General features: G+C 44.8%; 6 protein-coding genes across 7 annotated transcripts; 3 read left to right on the forward strand and 3 right to left on the reverse strand.

Annotated features, from left to right (window-relative positions):
• Positions 1 to 9: 9 nt before the first annotated feature.
• On the reverse strand, positions 10 to 9896 carry LOC111065810 (rho GTPase-activating protein 92B). The gene is made up of 5 exons (XM_022354232.2): positions 9703 to 9896; positions 9109 to 9377; positions 6635 to 6810; positions 2476 to 3442; positions 10 to 2414 (listed from the first exon to the last, which is right to left on the reverse strand). The coding sequence occupies exons 1-5, from the start codon at positions 9750 to 9752 to the stop codon at positions 1579 to 1581; spliced, it is 2298 nt and encodes a 765-aa protein (XP_022209924.2). The 5' UTR covers positions 9753 to 9896; the 3' UTR covers positions 10 to 1578.
• A 2187-nt stretch (positions 9897 to 12083) lies between these two features.
• Positions 12084 to 13853, reverse strand: LOC111065745. The gene is made up of 3 exons (XM_022354127.2): positions 13491 to 13853; positions 13194 to 13356; positions 12084 to 13110 (listed from the first exon to the last, which is right to left on the reverse strand). The coding sequence occupies exons 1-3, from the start codon at positions 13534 to 13536 to the stop codon at positions 12156 to 12158; spliced, it is 1164 nt and encodes a 387-aa protein (XP_022209819.2). The 5' UTR covers positions 13537 to 13853; the 3' UTR covers positions 12084 to 12155.
• Positions 13854 to 14324: 471 nt separating this feature from the next.
• Positions 14325 to 16251, forward strand: LOC111065744 (chromatin assembly factor 1 p55 subunit). The gene is made up of 3 exons (XM_022354125.2): positions 14325 to 14660; positions 14720 to 15280; positions 15340 to 16251. Exons 1-3 carry the CDS (start codon positions 14639 to 14641, stop codon positions 16047 to 16049), a joined length of 1293 nt encoding a protein of 430 aa, XP_022209817.1. The 5' UTR covers positions 14325 to 14638; the 3' UTR covers positions 16050 to 16251.
• LOC111065743 (protein arginine N-methyltransferase 1) lies at positions 16194 to 18075 on the reverse strand. 2 transcript variants are annotated; one of them, XM_022354124.2, is made up of 3 exons: positions 17948 to 18075; positions 17065 to 17884; positions 16194 to 17001 (listed from the first exon to the last, which is right to left on the reverse strand). In XM_022354124.2, the coding sequence occupies exons 1-3, from the start codon at positions 17967 to 17969 to the stop codon at positions 16308 to 16310; spliced, it is 1536 nt and encodes a 511-aa protein (XP_022209816.2). In that variant the 5' UTR covers positions 17970 to 18075; the 3' UTR covers positions 16194 to 16307. The 2 variants fall into 2 exon arrangements, with proteins under 2 accessions (XP_022209816.2, XP_022209815.2); XM_022354123.2 differs by having other exon boundaries at positions 17065 to 17887.
• Positions 18076 to 18379: 304 nt separating this feature from the next.
• On the forward strand, positions 18380 to 19248 carry LOC111065747 (28S ribosomal protein S10, mitochondrial). Its single transcript, XM_022354129.2, has 3 exons — positions 18380 to 18488; positions 18548 to 18777; positions 18845 to 19248. The coding sequence occupies exons 1-3, from the start codon at positions 18387 to 18389 to the stop codon at positions 19098 to 19100; spliced, it is 588 nt and encodes a 195-aa protein (XP_022209821.2). The 5' UTR covers positions 18380 to 18386; the 3' UTR covers positions 19101 to 19248.
• Positions 19249 to 19361: 113 nt separating this feature from the next.
• On the forward strand, positions 19362 to 20545 carry LOC111065746. Its single transcript, XM_022354128.2, has 4 exons — positions 19362 to 19728; positions 19784 to 19978; positions 20045 to 20285; positions 20350 to 20545. The coding sequence occupies exons 1-4, from the start codon at positions 19511 to 19513 to the stop codon at positions 20500 to 20502; spliced, it is 807 nt and encodes a 268-aa protein (XP_022209820.2). The 5' UTR covers positions 19362 to 19510; the 3' UTR covers positions 20503 to 20545.
• The last annotated feature ends 67 nt before the right edge of the window (positions 20546 to 20612 follow it).

Genomic DNA, 20612 nt, shown 5'->3' on the forward strand with positions numbered 1-20612 from the left:
CCACAACAGTTGTGTGCTCCAAATGGGAGTTTTGGGATGTTTTTATTTTTAATTGGTAGCAGAATATATTTTGTAGTTTTCAACATTTAATTTTTTTGTTTTCCCACTTACTAACCTATCCACAAAATCGTACAAACTTGCTAAACTCTACAAATATCATGGAATATGAGTATATTTTGGTCTGTTGTCTGATTGCACTCTCTCTTTAGTAAGCTCTCACTTCATTTGGTTGTTCCTTTGCAGCAGCGTGTGAAAATATAGCAAGACTTGAGAGATATGATGGATATAGCAAAGGTATAGATGGAGCAAGCCTTATTTGATAGGTGCTGTTTATAACTCTTGTATTTCAGGTATTTTCACAATATGGCACAATTAGTGGGGTCTCTCCATGTAAAAAGAAACCTGTCCAGTAAAGCAGTAGAAATATATGTAATTTTCTCAAGAATTTACAATCATTTGTTTTTAATTTCACCGAGGTAAGTATGTGACTTATCAAAAAGTTTTTCATATCCATAAAAGTTTTCACAAATTCACATTCCAAATACCTACTACACTAGAGCTACAATTTCACCCGGACTTTAAAGCCAATGGGGGGAGGGGGGCACGGGGAATTCAACATAACAGGAAACCATAACAAAACAGAGACGAAAATTGTACAAAATTTTCAGTTAAAAATCATATTCATTATCTTTTTAATGTATATTTTATATACACAACAATTCATCATACATAATTTTATTATAAAATTAAAATAATAATAATTGCATTACAAATTAATAAAGCAAAAAGGAATACAAATTATATAGTACATTCATAGATCAAAAGTTTTCATAACTTTCAGGAAATGTTTTCATAACTTTTAAGTAATGTTTTAAATGTAATTTTGGAATAACTTTTAAATGAATACATCGGAAGCAATTACATTTTTCATTTTTCATTGAATTTAATTTAAATTTAAGCCAAAAAAAAAATCACAATGGAAATTGTCTTTCGTTGGAGCAAAAAAAATAAAATAGAAAACAAAATGGAAACAAAATGAAATTAAAAATGCAAAAATTAAGGAAACACAAACCATTCAGATGATGTATCACAACCTTTCAAACAAGGATTAACAATCGCGAGAGCCAAAGCAACGATTGGGGGGCTAACATTTCAAATTAAATTTCGACAATTGAGTTATGGGGAGGCCTACACTCTACACACTATACATACATACATACAGTATATGTATATATATATATAAATGGATATCGCTTGATATTATATATATATATATATAGTTATATGGCTAAACACGTACAAATTAGATTGCTTATGGACAAGGCAAAAATACAAATGCAGAATACACAAGAGCTTCTCAGATATCTCTCCTTAATAATGCACAAGGGTCTTCTTTCGCTTACGTTGCCGCAAGGATTGATTGTATATAAATTATATCGTATAGTTTAGATTATGGTATATTATGGTATATTATATATTACTGTGCGTTCAAGTCTTAACGAGTAAACAGTAACACCTAATGACTCTGACTCCCACTCTCCCACACTGCAGCATCACATCTCTGCCTGCCTGCCCTATCTACTCGGATGGCTTGCGATTTGTGGGAGGCGGCGGCGCTGGCACCGTTGGCCTTTTCGGCGTTTGAAATGAGTTGGGCGAAACGGGAGTCGTTGCCTTGTCCTGCGGCTGCTTGTTTTCCGGCTGCTGTTGCTGCTGCTGCTGCTGCTGAGGCTCGACTGCAGTCGAGTTCTGTTCATGGTTATGGTTATGGTTATGGTTCTCCTTGGCCGTTGGTGGTGCCTCCTCCCTCGTTCCATTTGTATCACAATTCTCCTGCTTCAGTTTCTCAAGAAAATGCTCCGTTTTAAAGCGTACACTGCCATTGCCATTATCAATTGTTGCCTGCGTGGGCGTGGTGACTCCCTCATCGTCGCTCTTGCCATCGTTCCGGGCTGCTGCTGGTCCCACGCCCAGCACGGCCGGCCGCTTGGGCAGCAGCGGCTTCTGTGGTAAGTCTGGCTTCAGCTTGAAGCTGCCAATGCTGTCCGTGCTCTTGCGATCCGACGTGGGCGATGGCAAATTGTCCAGGCCAAAGAACTGGGTTCGTGTCATGGGTACTGGCTTGGCGGGCGTCACAGGTGGTGGCGGCATTGCCTCCAGCTGTGTGTTCGTTGGCAGGCTCACGGCGACGGCTGGTGGTACCTGAAACTGCGGCAAATTGGGCAGCGGCGGCTTGGCGGGCTTCTCCTGCTGCGTTTGCGGTGTTTGTTGTTGCGGAAACAGCTCCTTGGCATGCGGCCGTTGGGGCGTTTGTGATGTTGTCATGATCGTGCTGCTGCCATTTGTGCTGGGCGGCGAAGGAGCATTCGGTTTCTGGCGGCGTAACGTGCCATAGCGGGGACTCTCCATGACCTCTGTGAGGGGAATAGTTCAATATGTTAAAGGCTTTGCTTACTCTTAGCGCATGCCACTTACCATTGTCATGCTTGTCCAGGTTCTCGTTGGAGGAATTCGATTTGCTCTTGCCCTCAACGAAGAGCTTCTGCCGCTGCAGCGTCACATAGAACTCCACGTCGCCGGTGAAGAAGTAATCCCACTGGCTGATCAGCAGCTCCACAATTATGTTGGCTGCCGAGGAGCTGTTCACCTGCCCAATGTAATCGGCCTGGGCATTGCTGCTCTTGTCGATGCGGGGCCACAGCATGTTGGGCGACATGACAATCGCCAGGTTCTGGGAGCTCATCTTATTGTGCACCGAACGCTGCTGCACGAGCGACAGGAAGCGGGTGAGGTAGCGCAGATTGGCATAGTTCTCCTTGGGCAGCTTCCCCAGTATAGCCTTGATCTCTGTCTTCCGCTCGTTCTCGGTGTGACGCTCTGCGATCCGTATAAAGTCCTTGTACAGGTTGTACGTGAGCAGCGGCTCGGGCAGTTCGCGCAAATAGAGCTTGAGTATGGAGCCAATGACATGGGGATCCTGGTAGTCCAGCGGCAGCGGTGTCTTCACATGCTGCGCCTCCAGAGCGTGCTTCATGCGTCGCAGCTTGGTGCTGGCACAGCCCACACGCAGCAGACCCTCCTCCTCCAGTCCATTCTCGAGCAGACAGCAACAGCAGAGCTCCACAATGTAGGAAATCTCACGATGCGTCGATGTCAGATGCTCCTTGAGGGAGGTGCCAAAGCGTGACTTCTCCGTCGCCTGAATGGTGTCCTGGATGCGGGCCAGCGAGGCATTCACATGCTGCAACGCCCGCTCGTGATAGTTTCTTTGGTTGAGCACATAGTCCCGTATGCAGTTGACAATCTCATCCTCTTTGGCAATCAGCTCCAGCATCTGTGCGGCCCATGCATCGCGCTCCTTCTCCAGCTTCAGTTCGCTCTCCTCCTGCTGGCTCTTGATGTGGTTCACCTTTGACGCCGGCTCGTCCAGACGTATGGCCGCCTGAAAGGGAAATAGTTCAAGAAATGTTTAACTGTTTGGTGTGACGCTCTTTTTCCTTATTTTCTGATAAGCAAAGCCCCTCGTCGGAGCAATCGTCAGAACATTCCCTCTCACATGCGCCTCCAAAGTTCAAGTACGCGAAATTATCTTATCTATAGGGGCCACACACCCACACACATACACCCACAAAACTGGAAATAGTTTCGCATGCAACCCAACCCCACCGCTGTATTATGACTAAGAGGAGAGATGCAGAGAGGCGTGTATAAATAGATCCCGACCTCAACCGCGAATATGCCAGCTGTTTTTTGTGTGCTTCGCGTATCATGGTCTTTGTTTCCACACACACAAAAAGGGGAACGGGCAGGGCAGATATTGCAACATATGTTGTCATATACGGGAACACTGACTACTGACTAAGGTGGCTTTGACCCATCCACTCCCCCTGACTCATAAAGAAGCTTACGGCGGGAACAGTTGCGGCTACGATAAGAAAAGCAATTGATTTGTGCGAAATGGAGCGGAAAATTAAAAGGCAAGAGAGTGAACCGCTGGCATCTATGCATACTCTATTACTTATTTCCTTTTCCCTTGGTATTTTTAGATTTCTGTGTCTGTATGCAATTTATGCATTCATCACACTTTTTGCAGTGATAATCATTCTATAAATAAACAAAAAACAGAAAACGTGACAAATAGCTATGCCCCCCCCCCTACTGAAAGCCAACTCTACAAATAAACAATGGAACTCATCTAATAATGAATATTTTTGCTCTTGTCTTCAGAGCATCGGCTACAGTGACAGCTAACGTGAGACTCCGTGAGTCACATCATCATGCCCCCATGTTCAACCTCTCGATGACCTACATGAGAGTTGGATTTCCATTGGGGCATGGCATACATACATACACATACGATTATAGTAAGTAGTTCGAGTAGCAAAAACACACATTCCAGACACCAAAGTTAACACTTGCAAAGCCAACAACGCGTCGAGTATTGTGTGGATCCATGTCAGAGAATGCAATTAGAACCCAGAAGACGATAGAGAGAGAGAGAGGCAGTGTAGGGGGGGTGGGGTAGGGTGTAAGCAGCAACGTTGATGATTAGCAACAATAGTACACCTCTTATAAGTACATATATGGGGCTGTTTCCACAGCCGATAAGATTATCGGGGTGGCTGTGTAAATAACTTTGGAACGTATCAAATAATTCTGATACGAAAGTCCATTTTGATCCGAATGGTCATCCATTGTGTGTGTCGCCTCAATTTCAATTATGATGTCACTACTGCTTGGGGGCAGCCAAGGCATGTCAATGAACGTCTTCCGACACCTTAAACGGACTACAACAGACAACATACATCAACGGACACACAGCCGGACTAGTCATCCCCGACGCTACGTCTATATATGGCATATGTCCGTCGTGATTGTTCGAAAAGTTAAACGGAAAGCAAAAAGCAAAAAACAAAAAACAAGCAAAAACAATGACAATAAAAACGTAGAACTTGTCAAGTAAGTTCTTTCTTTTTTTGCTGTTGCTGTTTCTGTTGCCTGCAAAATATTTATACCGTTTGGGGACCCACACTTGTCTTGTACGATTAGGCTCCCTCCCACCCAATGGGCAGAGGCAGAGGCAGAACCAATCGTATGTCAAGAAATGGGAACAGAACACCAAAAAGCCGTTCAGCTCATTCTATTGCCCCAGCCACTGCCCCTATACCCCATTTCCATTCGGAGGCACAATGGTCCGCGATAAAGGCAATAACGAAAAAGAAAACGATCCCGACAACAATCAAAATCATATCATAAAAATGCTGAACAGCCAGAAAAATTTGGAAACGAACTTTTAGATACACTAAAATGTCACTGTTTAAATTTGCCTTAAGCAAAAGAAAACACACTCTCTGATTCGAATGACAACAGATATATAAATAAAATATCTATGCCTTAATTATAATACCCTTCGATAGAGTATTAAAACGTAAGCGACAAATATTCATATAAACATTATACATACATAACATCTACATATATGTATGTAGGTACGTAAGCGGACGACGACTTTTGTCGAATGAAACGCATGGCACAACAAATAACAATAGAACCTGACGTGAGATAAAGAAAGAACGAAACGAACGAACGAGAGAAAGAGAGCTCTAAACAAAAGCAACAATAAACTGAAATTAAAAATTGATTGCTTCTTGGGCGCCGCAGACTTGTGTCTTGGCATCCGCTGATGCATGTACAGTGGTTCCATGCTGATACGGATCGGAAATGCAAAATTTATGCAAGAGAAGACACCACCCCTAGCTGTGGGTGGATCTACATATATTAGAGGTAGTCATGAAAAATAAATGGTTTTTTTTTAATTTTTAAACAAAGAAGAGATCGAGGGTGGGTCTATAAGGATGGGTACCAAGAAACGGTTTAGGAAAAGTAATATAAGGCTCAAATGACTTATTGACAAGTGAACCCTAGAGGGAAGTGGTAGAAAACTATCTGCTTGCATAGCTTTCACTGTGGTAGCTGCTTTCCTTGATTATTCTTCGAAGTACTTTCGGGTAGGTTTTTTTCTAGTCGTTCGCTTATCAACCACTTCCTTCATTCTGAGAACTCTCATAGGTAATAGCTATTATCAAGTGGAAATTTACTTTTTTTTTTTTATGATTTTCCGTACACTTAAAATGTTCTACAAATTCTACAAACAATAAACCATCAACCCACTGTGCAACCACTGACGGATCGAATCGGATCTCCTTGTGGAGATTGAGATACACATGACGGCATGGCGGCAACTACCGGCGGCAGTTGTTTAAATAATATTGATGTTCTTGTGCCGGTCGGCGGTTTGTTCCTCGTTAATCAGAGACAATTTCTTGAATGGAAAAGTGTGGATCGGTCGGCAAACGAACACTTGACCGAACGACAAACCGACCGACCGAGCCAGTAGTCTCTTTAGTGGTAACTTTTGCTTGCTTATTATTTCCATAGTCAATTTCTTAATTAATTTAACAATCTCTCATTGCCATCTCTCTTGGGAAAGTGAGGCAAAAAAAAACATTATTCATCTCTCTCTCTCTCTCTCTGTCACTCGCAGCAGCAGCAGCAGCACCCAAGAGTGTTTGTTGTTAATCGTATTTAATGGAGAGTTAGATTTATGATCGGAAAGAAAACAAATAAAACTTACCTCATGGCTGCGCTTCAGTGAGGTGTATTCCTGTAATGTGCGCGAGACATTACGCTTTAACGTTGAGATCTCTTGTATTTCCTTATCCAAGATGTTTTTTAAACGCCTCACCACCTTGGTCTCCGTCTCCAGTTCGCTCTCGATGATGCACTCGGCGATTGTCTTCTCCAGCTCCCCTGCAATTGCGAAATACCCACGAAAATATAAGTAAGTACTACAACAATACAATCTGCTAGCTAGATGATGCAAAGCTGCTCCCACTTCGAAGTTCGAATGGAGTGGAATGGTGTGGTGCGGTGTGTTGTGGTGTGGTGTGGAGTGCTGTAAGTGGAAATGGGGAGCCTCGCCGCCATCATCTCTGTCGCTTGTTCGCAAGTGAGGAAGTCAATGCTTATTTAAGACCTTATCGCAGAGCGGTAGCACCGACCAAGACCAAGACGTTGGCGTGCTGTGCTGTGCTCGATGCCGGTTTCCCAGTTCCAGTGCCAGTGGGGGAGTTGTGGTACCGCCCCGCCCCCACCTATTTTGGGGGAGGTGACAGGCAGCGAATACTCGTAGGTTGACGAGCGAGCTGAGTAAGCAAAATTGTGATAATTGTGTTGAGTGGCCCGGCGGCAAGCAACCCGGAGCTGAACCGAACCCATTATAGAGGGAAAGGGGTCGACACAGAGACCGTAGACCGAAGACCGAAGACGACAGCGGCACTGGAGTATAACATTTAGGATGGATTCGCTTTGTGCTGTTCCCCTATGTGTGTAAGGCAGCGAGACGGCAACGGCGATGGCGACGGCGACTATGAGCGGCAGTTGAGTTGAATTGAAGCGCATCGTGGCTAACAATAAAGTTGCAAAAGGGTGCCTCTCGGCACAGTGGGTCAAAGTGTGTGAGTAGAGGGCCAATCAACCTTTATTCGCAAGAGCTTTGATAAGGAATTTGATAAAGGCATAGCACAGGACTGCTTATAGGCAACTCTTTATCGAAAGAATATTAGTTTAAAAATTTATTTTTCTGATATATTATTATTGTTATTAAATGGATTATCCCATTAGTTATTCATGAAAAATGTGTAGAAAAATCCATGAAATGTAAATCTTGAAGATTTTGTTCAGCTTGAAGATATTTAAAGGAAAAATCTACTCCTCTATAATTAGCTAATTTCACGTCAGAGTATTACATTTGTTCAATGTGAAATCACCTTGAAATGGATTACCAACTGATAATGCTTATAAATGCCATGCAGGGCAGGCACTAAACCTCTGTTACCAGTCATGTTACGATGGGAAATTAACTTGATTCACTTTGAACCGCTGTGGAATCGATTTCCCTTGATTAAACCACTAATAATTCCCATCGCGTTCCAAGCACGGACTCTACTCCACACCACACCACACCACACATCAACCCAAACACGTATGAATGTGAACGTGCGTGTCTAATCATGAACTTTATGTGGAAAACAAAGGCTGTGTGGTGTGTGTGATGTGTGTGATGTGTGCTGAGGTGCATCTGTATCCCTTTCAGTGCATTATACAACCAGAAATTGCACTTGAACCACTATAAGGGGTTGCAGCTGCAACTGAGTCTCGTTGCTGGCTCCTTTTTCAGCTGCAACTGCAACTAAATTGCAATTGACGCACCCACACACGCATCTGCAAATATGTGGAATGCAAAATACACACATAATAAAAATAAGCAAACGAAATGAGTAATAGCTAATGAAGGGGGTGGGGGCAGAGGTTCGACCCGCATATAATAAATGAAGAGCAGAGCAGATTGTGTCCGATTATGACGATGATGTATGAATGAATCTCTGGCGTAACTTTTACTTTTTTCTGGCCAGGCCAGCCACATAATTATTGCCATTTACTTTTACCGGGGCGCGCTGTGTAACAAATTTAAATGAAATGCACGATAAATCGGTTGGGAAGAGGGGCTGCCGGCCGGCCGTCTGGAGCGGGGGCGAAATACAATATACGATAAATAACTCTATAGCCAATCGAAAGGCAATACAAAAAATTGTATATAAATAGATATAGCTAAACCGCAAACAACAACAGCGAAAGCAGCGCAAAACAAAAACAGTCATAATACAAATTATTATAATGATTAAAAAACGCGCAGGCCACAGCACAGCAGAGCAGTTTGAGTGTATATCAAAAAAGCGACGCTGAATATTAAGAAATGTAAATGCCACAAGGCCAAGCGCAGACAAGGCGAGGCCGCAAACACACACACACACACAATAAGAGCGACACAAACACCATCGGAACTGGGGAGCACGCAAGCCTGTGACACAGTCATCATCCATCCATAAGTATTTCTCTGCTTTTGCATATGCGCTTGTCAGAGCTTGCCAGACGATTATCACAATTGTATGCGTACCACGGTGCACCCGCCGGCGGCGGCGCCCTTATCACACAATCACAGAACAACAACACACACTTTGGGGGGGTGGGGTAGGAACAGAAACTAACCACAATTGGCCAAGACCTTCTGCAGGGGCATATCCTTGGGCAACTCCTTGGCGGACTCATCCAGGGCCTGGGCAATCTTGTAGTGACTGTTCTTCTTGGTCCGCTTGTCCTGCTCCTCGGTTGATACCTGGCCATTGCTGCTGCTGCTGCTCCCCCCACTGCTCAAAGCTGGCAATTTACGCACAATTTTCTCAATGGTATCACGATAGCGGTCCACCTGCTTCTCGATGGTCTCTAGCTCTGTATCTTTGCAGTCTGCTTTTGTTGATCTGTTGGGGGGGGCACAGAAGAAAAAAAGAATGGAAATATGCCGTTAGGTCATCAGTAGCAGCTGACATGAGCGCGCCCACTTGGAGGCAAGGCAAGGCAACAACATCCACATCGCCGACGACGTAAGTGCAGCGTATACGCTTTATTTTGGCATTGGAGTCGGGTTTTTGTTGTTACATTGGTGTTTGTTGTGATGAGGCAACACCTGCTGGCTAGCAGGCTGTTTGGCTGGAGAGGTGTCACACACATATCTACATAAGTAGCCGTCGGCGACGCTCCTCTGCCTTCCCCCTTCTGTCTATCGTGTCTGGCCTTTGAACTTACCTTGATAAATTTTCTGCTGCAATTTTTATCTTCGCGAATTGCCTCTTCATCTTGCCGATTTCTTTTATCCCGCTCGCGTCGCCAACGTAATTTAACTGTTGTTGTGCAGTGTTTTAATGTGTAATTAGCTAGGCATGGAGACTAAATAAAAAACTAAATAAAAAATTAGTCATTTCTTCGACCAGTGTGACCGCAGAATTATAGACTAAATATATCAAACGACCCTCGGAAATATACCAAAATATACCTTAACATTTTAAAAATATGCCATAAATATACTGAAGGACACTACAATATGCGTTGATATTCTCCGATTTTGATATTCGGTTTAATATTACTGGCTAGCTAAGACTTTAACAACTGAACATATAGTTTTATCAGATAGATGAATCAATTTTCTATAATCTAGCTTATTTTAAGGACTCCCATTTATTCGATTGCTTATAAAATAAGATTTCATCAAAAATGCTCAACAAAAATGTTTATTTTTGTACATGGTAACTACACGGCAACTACACATTTGCTACATATCAACGAATTATTTTTGGAGAGTCGAAAGAGTGCTCTCCCGACTCATTTTTGCGTTTAATGTATGCGCCCACAAATACCCCAGAAACATACCGATGAAAAATTAATCAGGGCTGCAAAACAGTAGGGCGAGAAGTTCAAATTAACGTGAATTAAACTTTTAGAATCTAAAAACGAGATGAAATAAACAGACTGTTCATTGATGTTCTACATCCATTGAAAACAAAGCTAATGAGCTGTAAATATTAATCTCTAAAATAGATATCACACAATTTTTATATTCCCCTGTGACTAAAATTATACTATGACTGCATTTATTAATAATTTACCTATTAGCAAAGACTATACAATACCAAGATGCTGCATGAGCGACCAAAAAGCGGGAGCACGCGGGTTTTCAATTCTCTTTTCGGCTATTCGAAGGGCGTTACTCGGGCCTGATTTGATTTTTGATTTGTACAGCACCTTGCTGCAAAAAATCATTTTTCATAACAAAGCGGTGATGCAGCTGAACATGCAGCTAAATAAAAACAATCTGGACGAATTGGTGCCTGCCGTGCCCAGCGGAGATGAAGCAAACACCAGCACTGTCGCCACGATGAATCTCACTAATTTCGGGTCGGGTGTAACGTCTGCGCGGGATAAACCTCAATGAATTTACTCAACGAACCCAATGTTGCTCAAATCTACCACTTACTGTCTATGTAATCACCTAGCCAAGTAGATATCGGATCCTGTAAGCCCGCTCATGCTATGTTTTACGAATGTAGATAGTCCCCATACTCTCTCCGTGGGATAAGAAATAAATATTTCGTCACTACAATATTCGTAATCTATATGAAGTTGGCATATGAGCAATAATAAGATGTCCCTCACCAACTATGCAATCAAATGGGAATACTCTTCCCACCAATTTCGTACTTTCTCCTGTACTAATTAACTATTGGTATCAACTATTGGTAGCAGAAATGATTCAAACAATGCAAATGGGCAGATGACCTGTTTCAGCATAATAAAAGCGCATTAAAGATGCATATTTACTGAGCGGAAAGGGCGTTGCAAATATATCATTAATATTAAATTAGATAGCTTCGATTACATTAAGGTCATCGCCTCCAGCAGGTTCTGTGGAATGTCCGATCCTCCATTGGTGTGGCACGTCACTGAAGCATCATCCTCGTTGTTCACCTTATAGCTGCGGGAGCTGCGCTGCATATTGGGCATGGGCGCCGGCTGGGCATGGTATACGAGAAATTGGGGCTGTCCATGCCGGCTAGATTCAGATTGGAGTCGATGTGCAGCAGTTCTGAGGCGGCATTGGCCGCCGGCATTAGTTCGTTTGTGAATCCCTGGGCATTCGCTGTGTGCATATGTCCCATGCCATTGGCTGGTAGATTGACCTTCGAGCTCAGCTCGGAGAAATCCGAGTTGAATTGAAAGTCCTCAGCAGCTCAGCAGATGGGCACAGTGGGCCCAGCTTGATAAATTATAAAGTGAAAAAGGGTTCAATACATATTTGTACATTACATTTTCAACTTTGAGTGCTCATATCTCTAAGCTAAAATTATCTCGAAAATTAGATTCGCTAAAGCTCTGGAACATTTTCTATTAGATGTGTACATTTATTTTATTCAAAGCGTTCATAAATAATTTTTTAATTTTGCCACCTCTTTTCGGCTGAGTCCCACTGTAAAAGCATACAAACAAATAACAACTTTAAAACCAAACTCGACCTATTCAGGGCCAAATCCCCCCCTTAACCAAGGCACTGGGCAACCATCAATCTGGGGGCCCTCCAGCACCCTTCTTTTTTCATTTGAAATAAAAACTTATAAATTTAATGTTTGTTTGACTATTTTGTATTTTTCTCAGTGGCTATTCTATTTTTTATTCATTATTTGGAGTTTTGTTTTTTCAACAAATGACTAATTATCTTTGAAGCCCAAACTAAACTCCTGGCCCTCGCTGCCTTTGCGAAAGATTCGCACGTAGGCGGACTTGATGCCAAACTTCCAAATGGCAATGTAGGGCAAGTAGTACGTGAGCAGATCCACCAGCCATACGCGAAAGTTCAGATACCACCGCACAATGGCATACTTGTGCAAAAAGGTGACAATAAACAGCCCATAGCCGACGATCAGACGATCCCATAGCTTCAAATCGCGGTAGTACAATCTCTGCTGTGCATCCCTCTGATCCCCGGCACGATGGTCGAAGCTGTAGTACTCGTAGCCCTTCACGCAGGCCAGTCGCTTGGCGAAGAAGATATTGGCGTCCACAGAGAGCATTGCGTTGACGTGCCACAGACCATGGATAAGGGCTTCCGTCATGCGGTAAAACTCGTCACTGGTCTGCTCCAGCGCCGGCTCGTATACTTTTCGCATCACAATATCCAGGCGGGCCTTTGACTCTGCCCAATTCCGGCCGCAAATGTTGTACTCATCCTTGATGCCCAGCAAATAGCCCAGGACTCGCCACATATGGGTGGTGGCCTCTAGGAAATCATTATCGTACAGCTGTATGCGATGCGCTCCCAGGGTTATGAAGCCAATGAATCCAAACTGTGTCAGGGCCAGATCCTTCTGCGTGATCTGCCCGGCTCCACGCCTCGCACACGCATGACTAGAGCGGGCATGGGCCTGCCTAACAGCCGCGATACTCGTCCAGAATTTGCTCTTTCTGTTCGCTACGCAATTATTGTACCAGGCCTGGGTGTGAAAGATTGTGCGCACATAGCGTCGATAAGCTGTAAATGCAGTCGACGATTGTCGCGTGCAGGCAAGTACTCGGAGTATGGATGGCACGGCTAGAACAGAAATGAGTCCGGCCAGCATCCCCGCATTCATCACAAAGCGATATGTGCTAAAGTAGCCTTGAGCGCTGCAGTTGTCAGAAATTACAAAGTTATATGAAAAACAATTACATGAACAGAACATTGGCGTGTGACTAACTAATTAACGTACCGCTTGAACAGCTGCTCATCGTACCATGGCGGCAGCTCCAACTCGGACTCGCTATCGCCCTCCTGGCTACCGTCCTTCATTAGGTGTTCCAGATATTGCTCCGCATCGACATCGTTATGCCCATTTTTGGAGGTCTGCACTGAATGCATTTTCCCACTGGCCGCTGGAAAGACAACGGCAGACCGAAAAACAAGCTTAAACCCAGTCGAAGATTACACAAGCGAAGCCGAAAACAAACAAAACCGTCAAGTGCCAAGAGAGAAAGTTTCTTCGGCGGCGCGGGGGCCCATTACTTACACGATGCATGCTCGCCGATGTCCGTGGATGAACCGCAATTCGTCATAGTGTCAAGTGAATTTGCAGTAGAGTTGTTAATCTATTTGGCAAATCTACAATTGCTTGAAAATGGGCAAGTTTGGCTTTATATTTCCCGGGCTCTCGACGGGTGTCGATTGATTGCTCAATTTACTGCGGCGGCTGCCTCGCGCCGTAGCGTGATACGAACTGAATTGCAACGGCCACCGGCAGCCGATGTTTAGTCTGCTTTAGACGTGCTCAAGCAACCGTTTCCAGAGATCCACAGCGTGGCGCGTAACTGGTTTTGAATCATCTTGTAAAAGTTTTGTGGTTTGTTTATGCAATTTTACACAGTGCTGCCAGGCCTATACCTATCGTCATCGATACACGGTTGATTTGAATGTATGCATTTATTTTACGTTGTCCTTTTTTGTGTAAAACCTTGTTTTCTAAGCAATCCAATAACAAGGAGTCCTCAAAGTTGACCAATCTTGTGGAAAATTTATGCATCTTTTAGAAAAAAATGTATGTTAAGTGTTGAGAGTCCTAACTAGCTTGTAATATTAAACGGAATATCAAATTCAAAGAATATGAAATCCGATAATGGACAGAGAATTATTAACCCACTGTCGACCAGTGGGTATATCAATACAAACAGTAAAATGATGAAACTAGACAAATTTTAACGAAGTTCAGATTTTTGTAATTAAAGAGAGCTGCAAGAAACACTTACAAACTGTATTGTTTCGTGCGGCCTAACTCAAGAGTTTCACCTGTTTAAATAGAGGGGGTTAAGAAGGTTTTGCTCGTATGTATTATCGATAAGTCCGCTGTCAGACTGTTTCCATCTCTAGCACCAGCCGACGCGCTTGCAAAAAAAAAAAGTCGAAAAAATTATTTTCTTTTCACTTTAACGCTGGCAATTGGCTTGCTTCTACTATAAGTGCATTGTAAAGTGCTAGTTAAAGCACATTGCGTTGTGTTAAACTTAAGATCAGGAGTGAAGAGCGCATACTTTGGGCAATAGCAAGCGAGCTACATTTTTTATCCCGGCTTGTGCACGCGTTTTGCCGCTTTGGCTTTCATTGTTTTGGCGCCCGATTTTTCGACGCGTACCAAATTTTTTCGTGTAATTACACACATTCGAAATGGTGGATCGCAGTGATAATGGTAAGTTGAATATTAAAATTGATAAAACTTAGGCTTATCTTGTGGCTTTTTTCCCCAAGCGGCCGAATCTTTCGACGATGCCGTCGAGGAGCGTGTGATCAATGAAGAGTACAAGATATGGAAGAAGAATACACCGTTTCTGTACGATTTGGTCATGACACACGCTCTGGAATGGCCCTCGCTGACCGCGCAGTGGCTGCCCGATGTGACCAAGCAGGACGGCAAGGATTACTCGGTGCATCGCCTCATTTTGGGGACACACACATCGGACGAACAGAATCACTTGCTGATCGCCAGCGTGCAGCTGCCCAGCGAGGATGCCCAGTTTGATGGCTCGCACTACGACAACGAGAAGGGCGAGTTTGGTGGCTTTGGTTCTGTGTGTGGCAAAATCGAGATTGAGATTAAAATCAATCACGAAGGCGAGGTGAACCGTGCTCGTTATATGCCACAGAATGCTTGCGTTATTGCCACCAAAACCCCTTCGAGCGATGTCCTGGTGTTTGACTACACAAAGCATCCCAGCAAACCGGAGCCATCCGGTGAATGTCAGCCAGATCTGAGGCTTCGCGGCCACCAGAAGGAGGGCTATGGCCTCTCCTGGAATCCCAACCTGAATGGTAAGTCAATGCTATGCTACCCTCTAGGTAAAATCTTTAAATATTGGTTCCATTTTTAGGTTACTTGCTGTCCGCCTCCGATGATCATACCATCTGCTTGTGGGACATCAATGCAACACCCAAGGAGCATCGCGTGATCGATGCCAAGAACATTTTTACTGGTCACACCGCTGTCGTTGAGGATGTGGCCTGGCATTTGCTGCACGAGTCGCTCTTCGGTTCCGTGGCCGATGATCAGAAGCTCATGATCTGGGACACGCGCAACAACAACACCTCAAAGCCATCGCATACCGTCGATGCCCATACGGCCGAAGTCAATTGTTTGAGCTTCAATCCCTATTCGGAGTTCATCTTGGCAACGGGCTCCGCTGACAAGACTGTGGCACTCTGGGATTTGCGTAACCTGAAGCTGAAACTACATTCCTTCGAGTCGCACAAGGACGAGATCTTCCAGGTGCAGTGGTCGCCCCATAACGAGACCATTCTCGCCTCCTCCGGCACCGATCGCCGCTTGCACGTTTGGGATTTGTCGAAAATTGGCGAAGAGCAGAGCTCTGAGGACGCCGAAGATGGACCGCCCGAGCTGCTCTTCATCCACGGCGGCCACACGGCCAAGATCAGCGACTTCTCATGGAACCCCAACGAGCCCTGGATCATTTGCTCCGTGTCTGAGGACAATATCATGCAGGTGTGGCAAATGGCGGAGAACGTGTACAACGACGAGGAGCCGGAGATACCCGCCTCCGAGTTGGAAACAAACACCGCTTAAAGCATACAAATATTTTCCCACACGACCAATTTTACGTTTTTTGTCTGCGCCTGCTCCCTGAGGTCTGGCGGCAGTGCGCTATAAATCTTAATTTATATATATTACATATTTTTAAATCGCATTAAGGTCCACCACACACACTCTCTGTCAAAAAGCAAACGTATGTTGTACGAATCTTTAATTAAAACCGGCCTAAAAACAACAGCAAAATTATAAAAGGCAATATATATTGGGGTGTATATATTGCTGGTATTCAAATTAATCCACAGTGTACTTGTAGGTCTTGCCAAACACCTGAATCTCTACATTCAAGGCCCGGACATCGGTGGTGTTTCGTCTAGAGATGATTTTCCCCTTGATAATATCGCCCCAGCTCACTTCCTGTGGTTGATCGATGAAGAACACCGTCTGTTTCCAGTGTGTGGATGTGTGGTAGGGCGATGTGCTGAACATGACCTCACGTGGCAGCTCAAAGAACGTATCAAAGAAACCCACAAAGGCCGACAGTCTGCCCGCCTGTGTGCATTTCAAGCTGAACTCGTACGTAAAGTTGGAATAATTCAGATCGACGGTCATCATATCGAAATTGGCTATTTGCTCGGCCGCTGTCAGCACGTAGCGAGCATCCACCGTTTGCATTAGCGGCTCCTCGATGGAGCGTTTGGCCAGGTCGCCCATATTGACGCCATACACATCGGACCAGAACTCCACTTGCTCGGCATACAGCTTGTCATTGCCATAGCCCATCAGGCTAAGCGAGCAACGATTGGGTAGAATGATGCCATTGGGATTGAGATGATGCTCGCGGGCATAGATGATGCTGTCCAGCATGGACTCGTACAGCAGAAAGTAGCCCATCCATTCGGATATGATGATGTCGTACTTGGCCTCGGGCAGCTCGGTGTCCTCCAGCCGTCCCTTTACCAGCTCAATGTTCTTCACTTTGTTTTTCCTACACAACAGAGGGAAATTTATTAACCATAATTGCAGTGAGAGAAAGTGACTGGCAGCATACCTGACAATATCCATGGCAGTGTAGACAATCTCCGAGTTGTCTATGCCCACGATGCGAGAGGCGCCCGCCTGTGATGCAAATATGGAGAGAATTCCTGTGCCGCAGCCCACATCGAGCACCGTCTTGCCACGCACATCCTCCGAATTCAGCAGCAAAGCGGAACGATAGCTGTTGGTGCGCACCCAATCGCTGAGCATTTCGTGATGGATGCCAAAGTGCGAATAGCTGTTAAAGTATTCCTTATCAAGTGAGAGATTGTTGCGCGGCAGATCCTTGGCGGCGGCCTTGCCATCGTCGCCCTCATGGACCCTCTGCAGCAGTTCCTTATAGTCCTTGCGCATTCGTTCCATATCCTCGTTGGCCTGCTGCAGCAGCTTGGATTGCTCTGCAATGCGCTGCAGCAACTCGGGCACCGTCACAGCCTCTGTATCAGTCTTGAGCACTTCATAGTCATAGCACAGCCACGGCTCGTACGCCACGGGCTTCAGATATTTCTCATCGTCCCACAGGATCTGCTCTGTGGAGAGCAGCAGCTCGGCGCTTATCTTGCAGACCCTTATGTAGTTGATTAGCTTGATGAAGGAATACTGATCCATTTGGAATTTCTTTTGAAGCTGAGACAGATTAACCTTGTGGCTGCTGTCCAGATGCTCAATGGCACTCCCTATGCTGGGGAAGGCCTCTGGGCAGAACAGACAAGTGGTTGGCTCCTCGCCTTGGTCCTTTTCGTCGTCGTCGTCATCCATGTCATCATAGTCATCCTCATCGGAGCTGGCATCTGCGGGTTTCTTTGCTGGTGCTTCCTCCTCCTGGGACTTAACTGCTGTTTAAAGACATTTTCGTTTGATTTTGTCATTGCCTCTTGTGACCAGCGCTGACTTACCGGTGACATCGGTCCCTTTCATGTTGATTCTGAATATGGTTTAATATAAAAGTTGCCGGCAATCGAATAAAACGTTGAATAAATAAAACGGTGTATAAATTCCGCCAACACGTGCAAACAGTGTGACCGTGGATTTATCGACAAAATATACCGAATATCTCTCAGAAATATAGCAAAATATACCTTCTTATTTTCAAAATGTACTGTAAATTTACCGATTTTGATTTTCGAATTGGAAAATTCTAATTACTGGGAGCCCTCAGCACTGATCATATAATTTTCTACGATAAATTGATTAATTTCCTAAAAGATTCGCTTATTTTAGGTACTCATACTCATATGATTATTCATAAAATAGGGTTTAATTAATGGTCTTTTGATGGCAAAGTTTATCTTTTACATGGTACCTACACATTTGCAACATATTAACTACTTATTTATGTACATTTCGACAGCCGAGAAGTGTGACCCGCTCACAGTCGAACAGCTGTGTTCCAGCACTTGCATAATTCCCGTTTCCCGTTTACAAAATATGTTGCAGGTATTTAATTAAATTTATAAAAGAAAACCTTAATAAATGACAATAAATCCGCTTTCTAGGCGCTGAAGACTTTACGATGGGCACAGCCCGTGCGTGCACTATCATCAGTCACCACCAGCAGCGCAGCAACAAATGTTACAACTACAGCAGCCGCTCCGGCTCCCGAGCCGGATAAACTTTTCAGCAAATTGGAAATTGAGCTGCGAGGCGTCGATCCGGCCGTGCTGAAAAGCTACACCTGGTTTGCAACCACCGCCGCGGACCATTTGGGCATTGAGAAGGGCAAGTGGTAAGTTGGCAGACAAATCAGTTACAGCCGAAGGAAATCTTAAGTTAATGGCAATATCCACCCACAGCTGGTCACCTCGCAAGGCACACCATGAGCGCATGACACTGCTGAAGTCGGTGCACATCTACAAGAAGCATCGTGTGCAGTACGAGGTGCGTACGCACTTCCGGTACATGAATTTCCACAAGCTGACTGGCTCCACTTTGGACACATTTCTGGAGTACATTGAACGCAACCTGCCGGAAGGCGTCGCGCTGCAGGTGTCCAAAACAGAACTCCAGCAGGTGCCCGAGCACTTGCGCCAGCCCCCCGAGCAAGTGTAGCCGCAGCCTGAAGGAACTCTTAGCCAGTAGGACGCCAATGTTATAGATAGTTTTTACTTGGAGCCTCGGTTCGGGGCGTTTATGCGCACGTATTTCAACAGCGGCATCCGCGCTGAGATTAGGCAAATAAATAATAAAAATAAATTGAAAATAGAAGCAAATAGCAACAATCGTACCCATAAACCGAACTCGCACTCGGGACCCCGTCCGCGATTAACGATAAGTGTTTGGGCCAAATACTGAAATAAAATTGGTAGCTCTCGACGTCGTTGTGGTATCTTGACACTCACACACACACACTGGCACCTGGGTACGGGCCCCCACTTGAAGTGAGCGCAAACAAAATCCGGACGGCTGCACGTTAACTCCACAGTAGCGAGGCTAAGCCGAACGGAAGCGGATCAGCCAACATGCAACGGGGATACTTCTTGCAGGCCGTTCTGGCCATGGCCACACTCTACGGTTGCCTGGCACCTGCCGAGTGCCTATACGAGAGTCAAATCCTTGCCTTCCTCGATCAGTTTCGCATGCGCATGTGTCATCCCATACCAAATATGGGCTTGCCCGCGCTGGATCCTTTCATTCTGGGTCCTGGCACGACGTCTATGAATAATAAATACCTCATAGAGTAAGAAAACAACTGATTAGACCTTTGACAAAGTATTTAACCCTTGAAAATTCAGCTTTACGGGGTCCATTGAGAACTTCCAGTTGCACGGAGTATCTGACTTTGAGGTGCCGACGCTTACGCTTAATCCTGTGCCGGGTCTGAAGAGCACCATCCAGGTCAACTTCCCACACACCTACTTCCAGTCTCTGTATACGGCCAAGGGATCGCTGGCCTATATCATGAATCTGGCTGGCGATGGCAATGCAGAGTAAGCATCTATCTTTTTTGTACATCAAACTCTATACTCATGAGCCCTATGCTCTCTCTTCCGTAGAGCGTCCATCAAGGACTTTTCATTCCTGATCTCCTTCAGGCTGAGAACTCTGTCGCCCCTGGGCATCACTTCTCTGCAAATTGAACTTTATTTGGGTGATTTGAAGATCAACTTTGACAACCTCCTGGAGGAGGAGCGCATCAATGAGTTTGTGCATGCCCTTGTCAATGAAATGGGCGTGGAACTGCTCGATGATATCTGGAGCTATGAACAGGGAACGGTGGTTACCAAGGTTCAAACGGTGGGTGTACATCTTGGTAGCCTTCAAAAAGAGAGTGCACTCATCAGATCTCTTCTCTTTGCAGCTTGTCAACAACTTTTTGGGCCAATACAGTCTACAGGACATAATCCAGATCATAGTTGGTGGCGGAGGAGAAGAGGGCGGCGAGAGCAAGCCCATCTTTGAGGGCGTCGAGCCCGACTGTAAGCCTGATTCAGCATCAAGCAACCAAGACTGAAATGTAATTGTAATTAAAATAGTTTAAGCAAATAAAATATGCATATATAACATATATAACATATATCCTTTGAAAAGAATTGATAACTGATACTGGAAAAAGCAGCACTT

Source organism: Drosophila obscura, unplaced genomic scaffold (assembly GCF_018151105.1).
Source record: "Drosophila obscura isolate BZ-5 IFL unplaced genomic scaffold, ASM1815110v1 contig_4, whole genome shotgun sequence".
Lineage (NCBI taxonomy): Eukaryota > Metazoa > Arthropoda > Insecta > Diptera > Drosophilidae > Drosophila > Drosophila obscura.

What these genes read in the sequence shown, in the direction of transcription:
- LOC111065743 (XM_022354123.2), bottom strand. Translation starts at nt 17,969, where the DNA reads ATGAAAGGGACCGATGTCACCG. An exon ending in GAAAGGGACCGATGTCACCG is followed by an intron (nt 17,888 to 17,947) that starts GTAAGTCAGCGC and finishes GTCTTTAAACAG; the next exon opens with CAGTTAAGTCCCAGGAGGAG. An exon ending in ACTGCCATGGATATTGTCAG is followed by an intron (nt 17,002 to 17,064) that starts GTATGCTGCCAG and finishes TCTGTTGTGTAG; the next exon opens with GAAAAACAAAGTGAAGAACA.
- LOC111065746 (XM_022354128.2), top strand. Translation starts at nt 19,511, where the DNA reads ATGCAACGGGGATACTTCTTGCAGGCCGTTCTGGCCATGGCCACACTC. An exon ending in GCTGGCGATGGCAATGCAGA is followed by an intron (nt 19,979 to 20,044) that starts GTAAGCATCTAT and finishes TCTCTTCCGTAG; the next exon opens with AGCGTCCATCAAGGACTTTT. An exon ending in TGGTTACCAAGGTTCAAACG is followed by an intron (nt 20,286 to 20,349) that starts GTGGGTGTACAT and finishes TTCTCTTTGCAG; the next exon opens with CTTGTCAACAACTTTTTGGG.
- LOC111065745 (XM_022354127.2), bottom strand. Translation starts at nt 13,536, where the DNA reads ATGACGAATTGCGGTTCATCCACGGACATCGGCGAGCATGCATCGT. An exon ending in CATCGGCGAGCATGCATCGT is followed by an intron (nt 13,357 to 13,490) that starts GTAAGTAATGGG and finishes TTGTCTTTCCAG; the next exon opens with CGGCCAGTGGGAAAATGCAT. An exon ending in GATGAGCAGCTGTTCAAGCG is followed by an intron (nt 13,111 to 13,193) that starts GTACGTTAATTA and finishes TGACAACTGCAG; the next exon opens with CGCTCAAGGCTACTTTAGCA.
- LOC111065810 (XM_022354232.2), bottom strand. Translation starts at nt 9,752, where the DNA reads ATGAAGAGGCAATTCGCGAAGATAAAAATTGCAGCAGAAAATTTATCA. An exon ending in GCAGCAGAAAATTTATCAAG is followed by an intron (nt 9,378 to 9,702) that starts GTAAGTTCAAAG and finishes CCCCCCCAACAG; the next exon opens with ATCAACAAAAGCAGACTGCA. An exon ending in CCTGGACAAGCATGACAATG is followed by an intron (nt 2,415 to 2,475) that starts GTAAGTGGCATG and finishes TTCCCCTCACAG; the next exon opens with AGGTCATGGAGAGTCCCCGC.
- LOC111065744 (XM_022354125.2), top strand. Translation starts at nt 14,639, where the DNA reads ATGGTGGATCGCAGTGATAATG. An exon ending in GGTGGATCGCAGTGATAATG is followed by an intron (nt 14,661 to 14,719) that starts GTAAGTTGAATA and finishes TTTTTCCCCAAG; the next exon opens with CGGCCGAATCTTTCGACGAT. An exon ending in CTGGAATCCCAACCTGAATG is followed by an intron (nt 15,281 to 15,339) that starts GTAAGTCAATGC and finishes TTCCATTTTTAG; the next exon opens with GTTACTTGCTGTCCGCCTCC.
- LOC111065747 (XM_022354129.2), top strand. Translation starts at nt 18,387, where the DNA reads ATGTACATTTCGACAGCCGAGAAGTGTGACCCGCTCACAGTCGAACAG. An exon ending in GTTTACAAAATATGTTGCAG is followed by an intron (nt 18,489 to 18,547) that starts GTATTTAATTAA and finishes TCCGCTTTCTAG; the next exon opens with GCGCTGAAGACTTTACGATG. An exon ending in GGCATTGAGAAGGGCAAGTG is followed by an intron (nt 18,778 to 18,844) that starts GTAAGTTGGCAG and finishes ATCCACCCACAG; the next exon opens with CTGGTCACCTCGCAAGGCAC.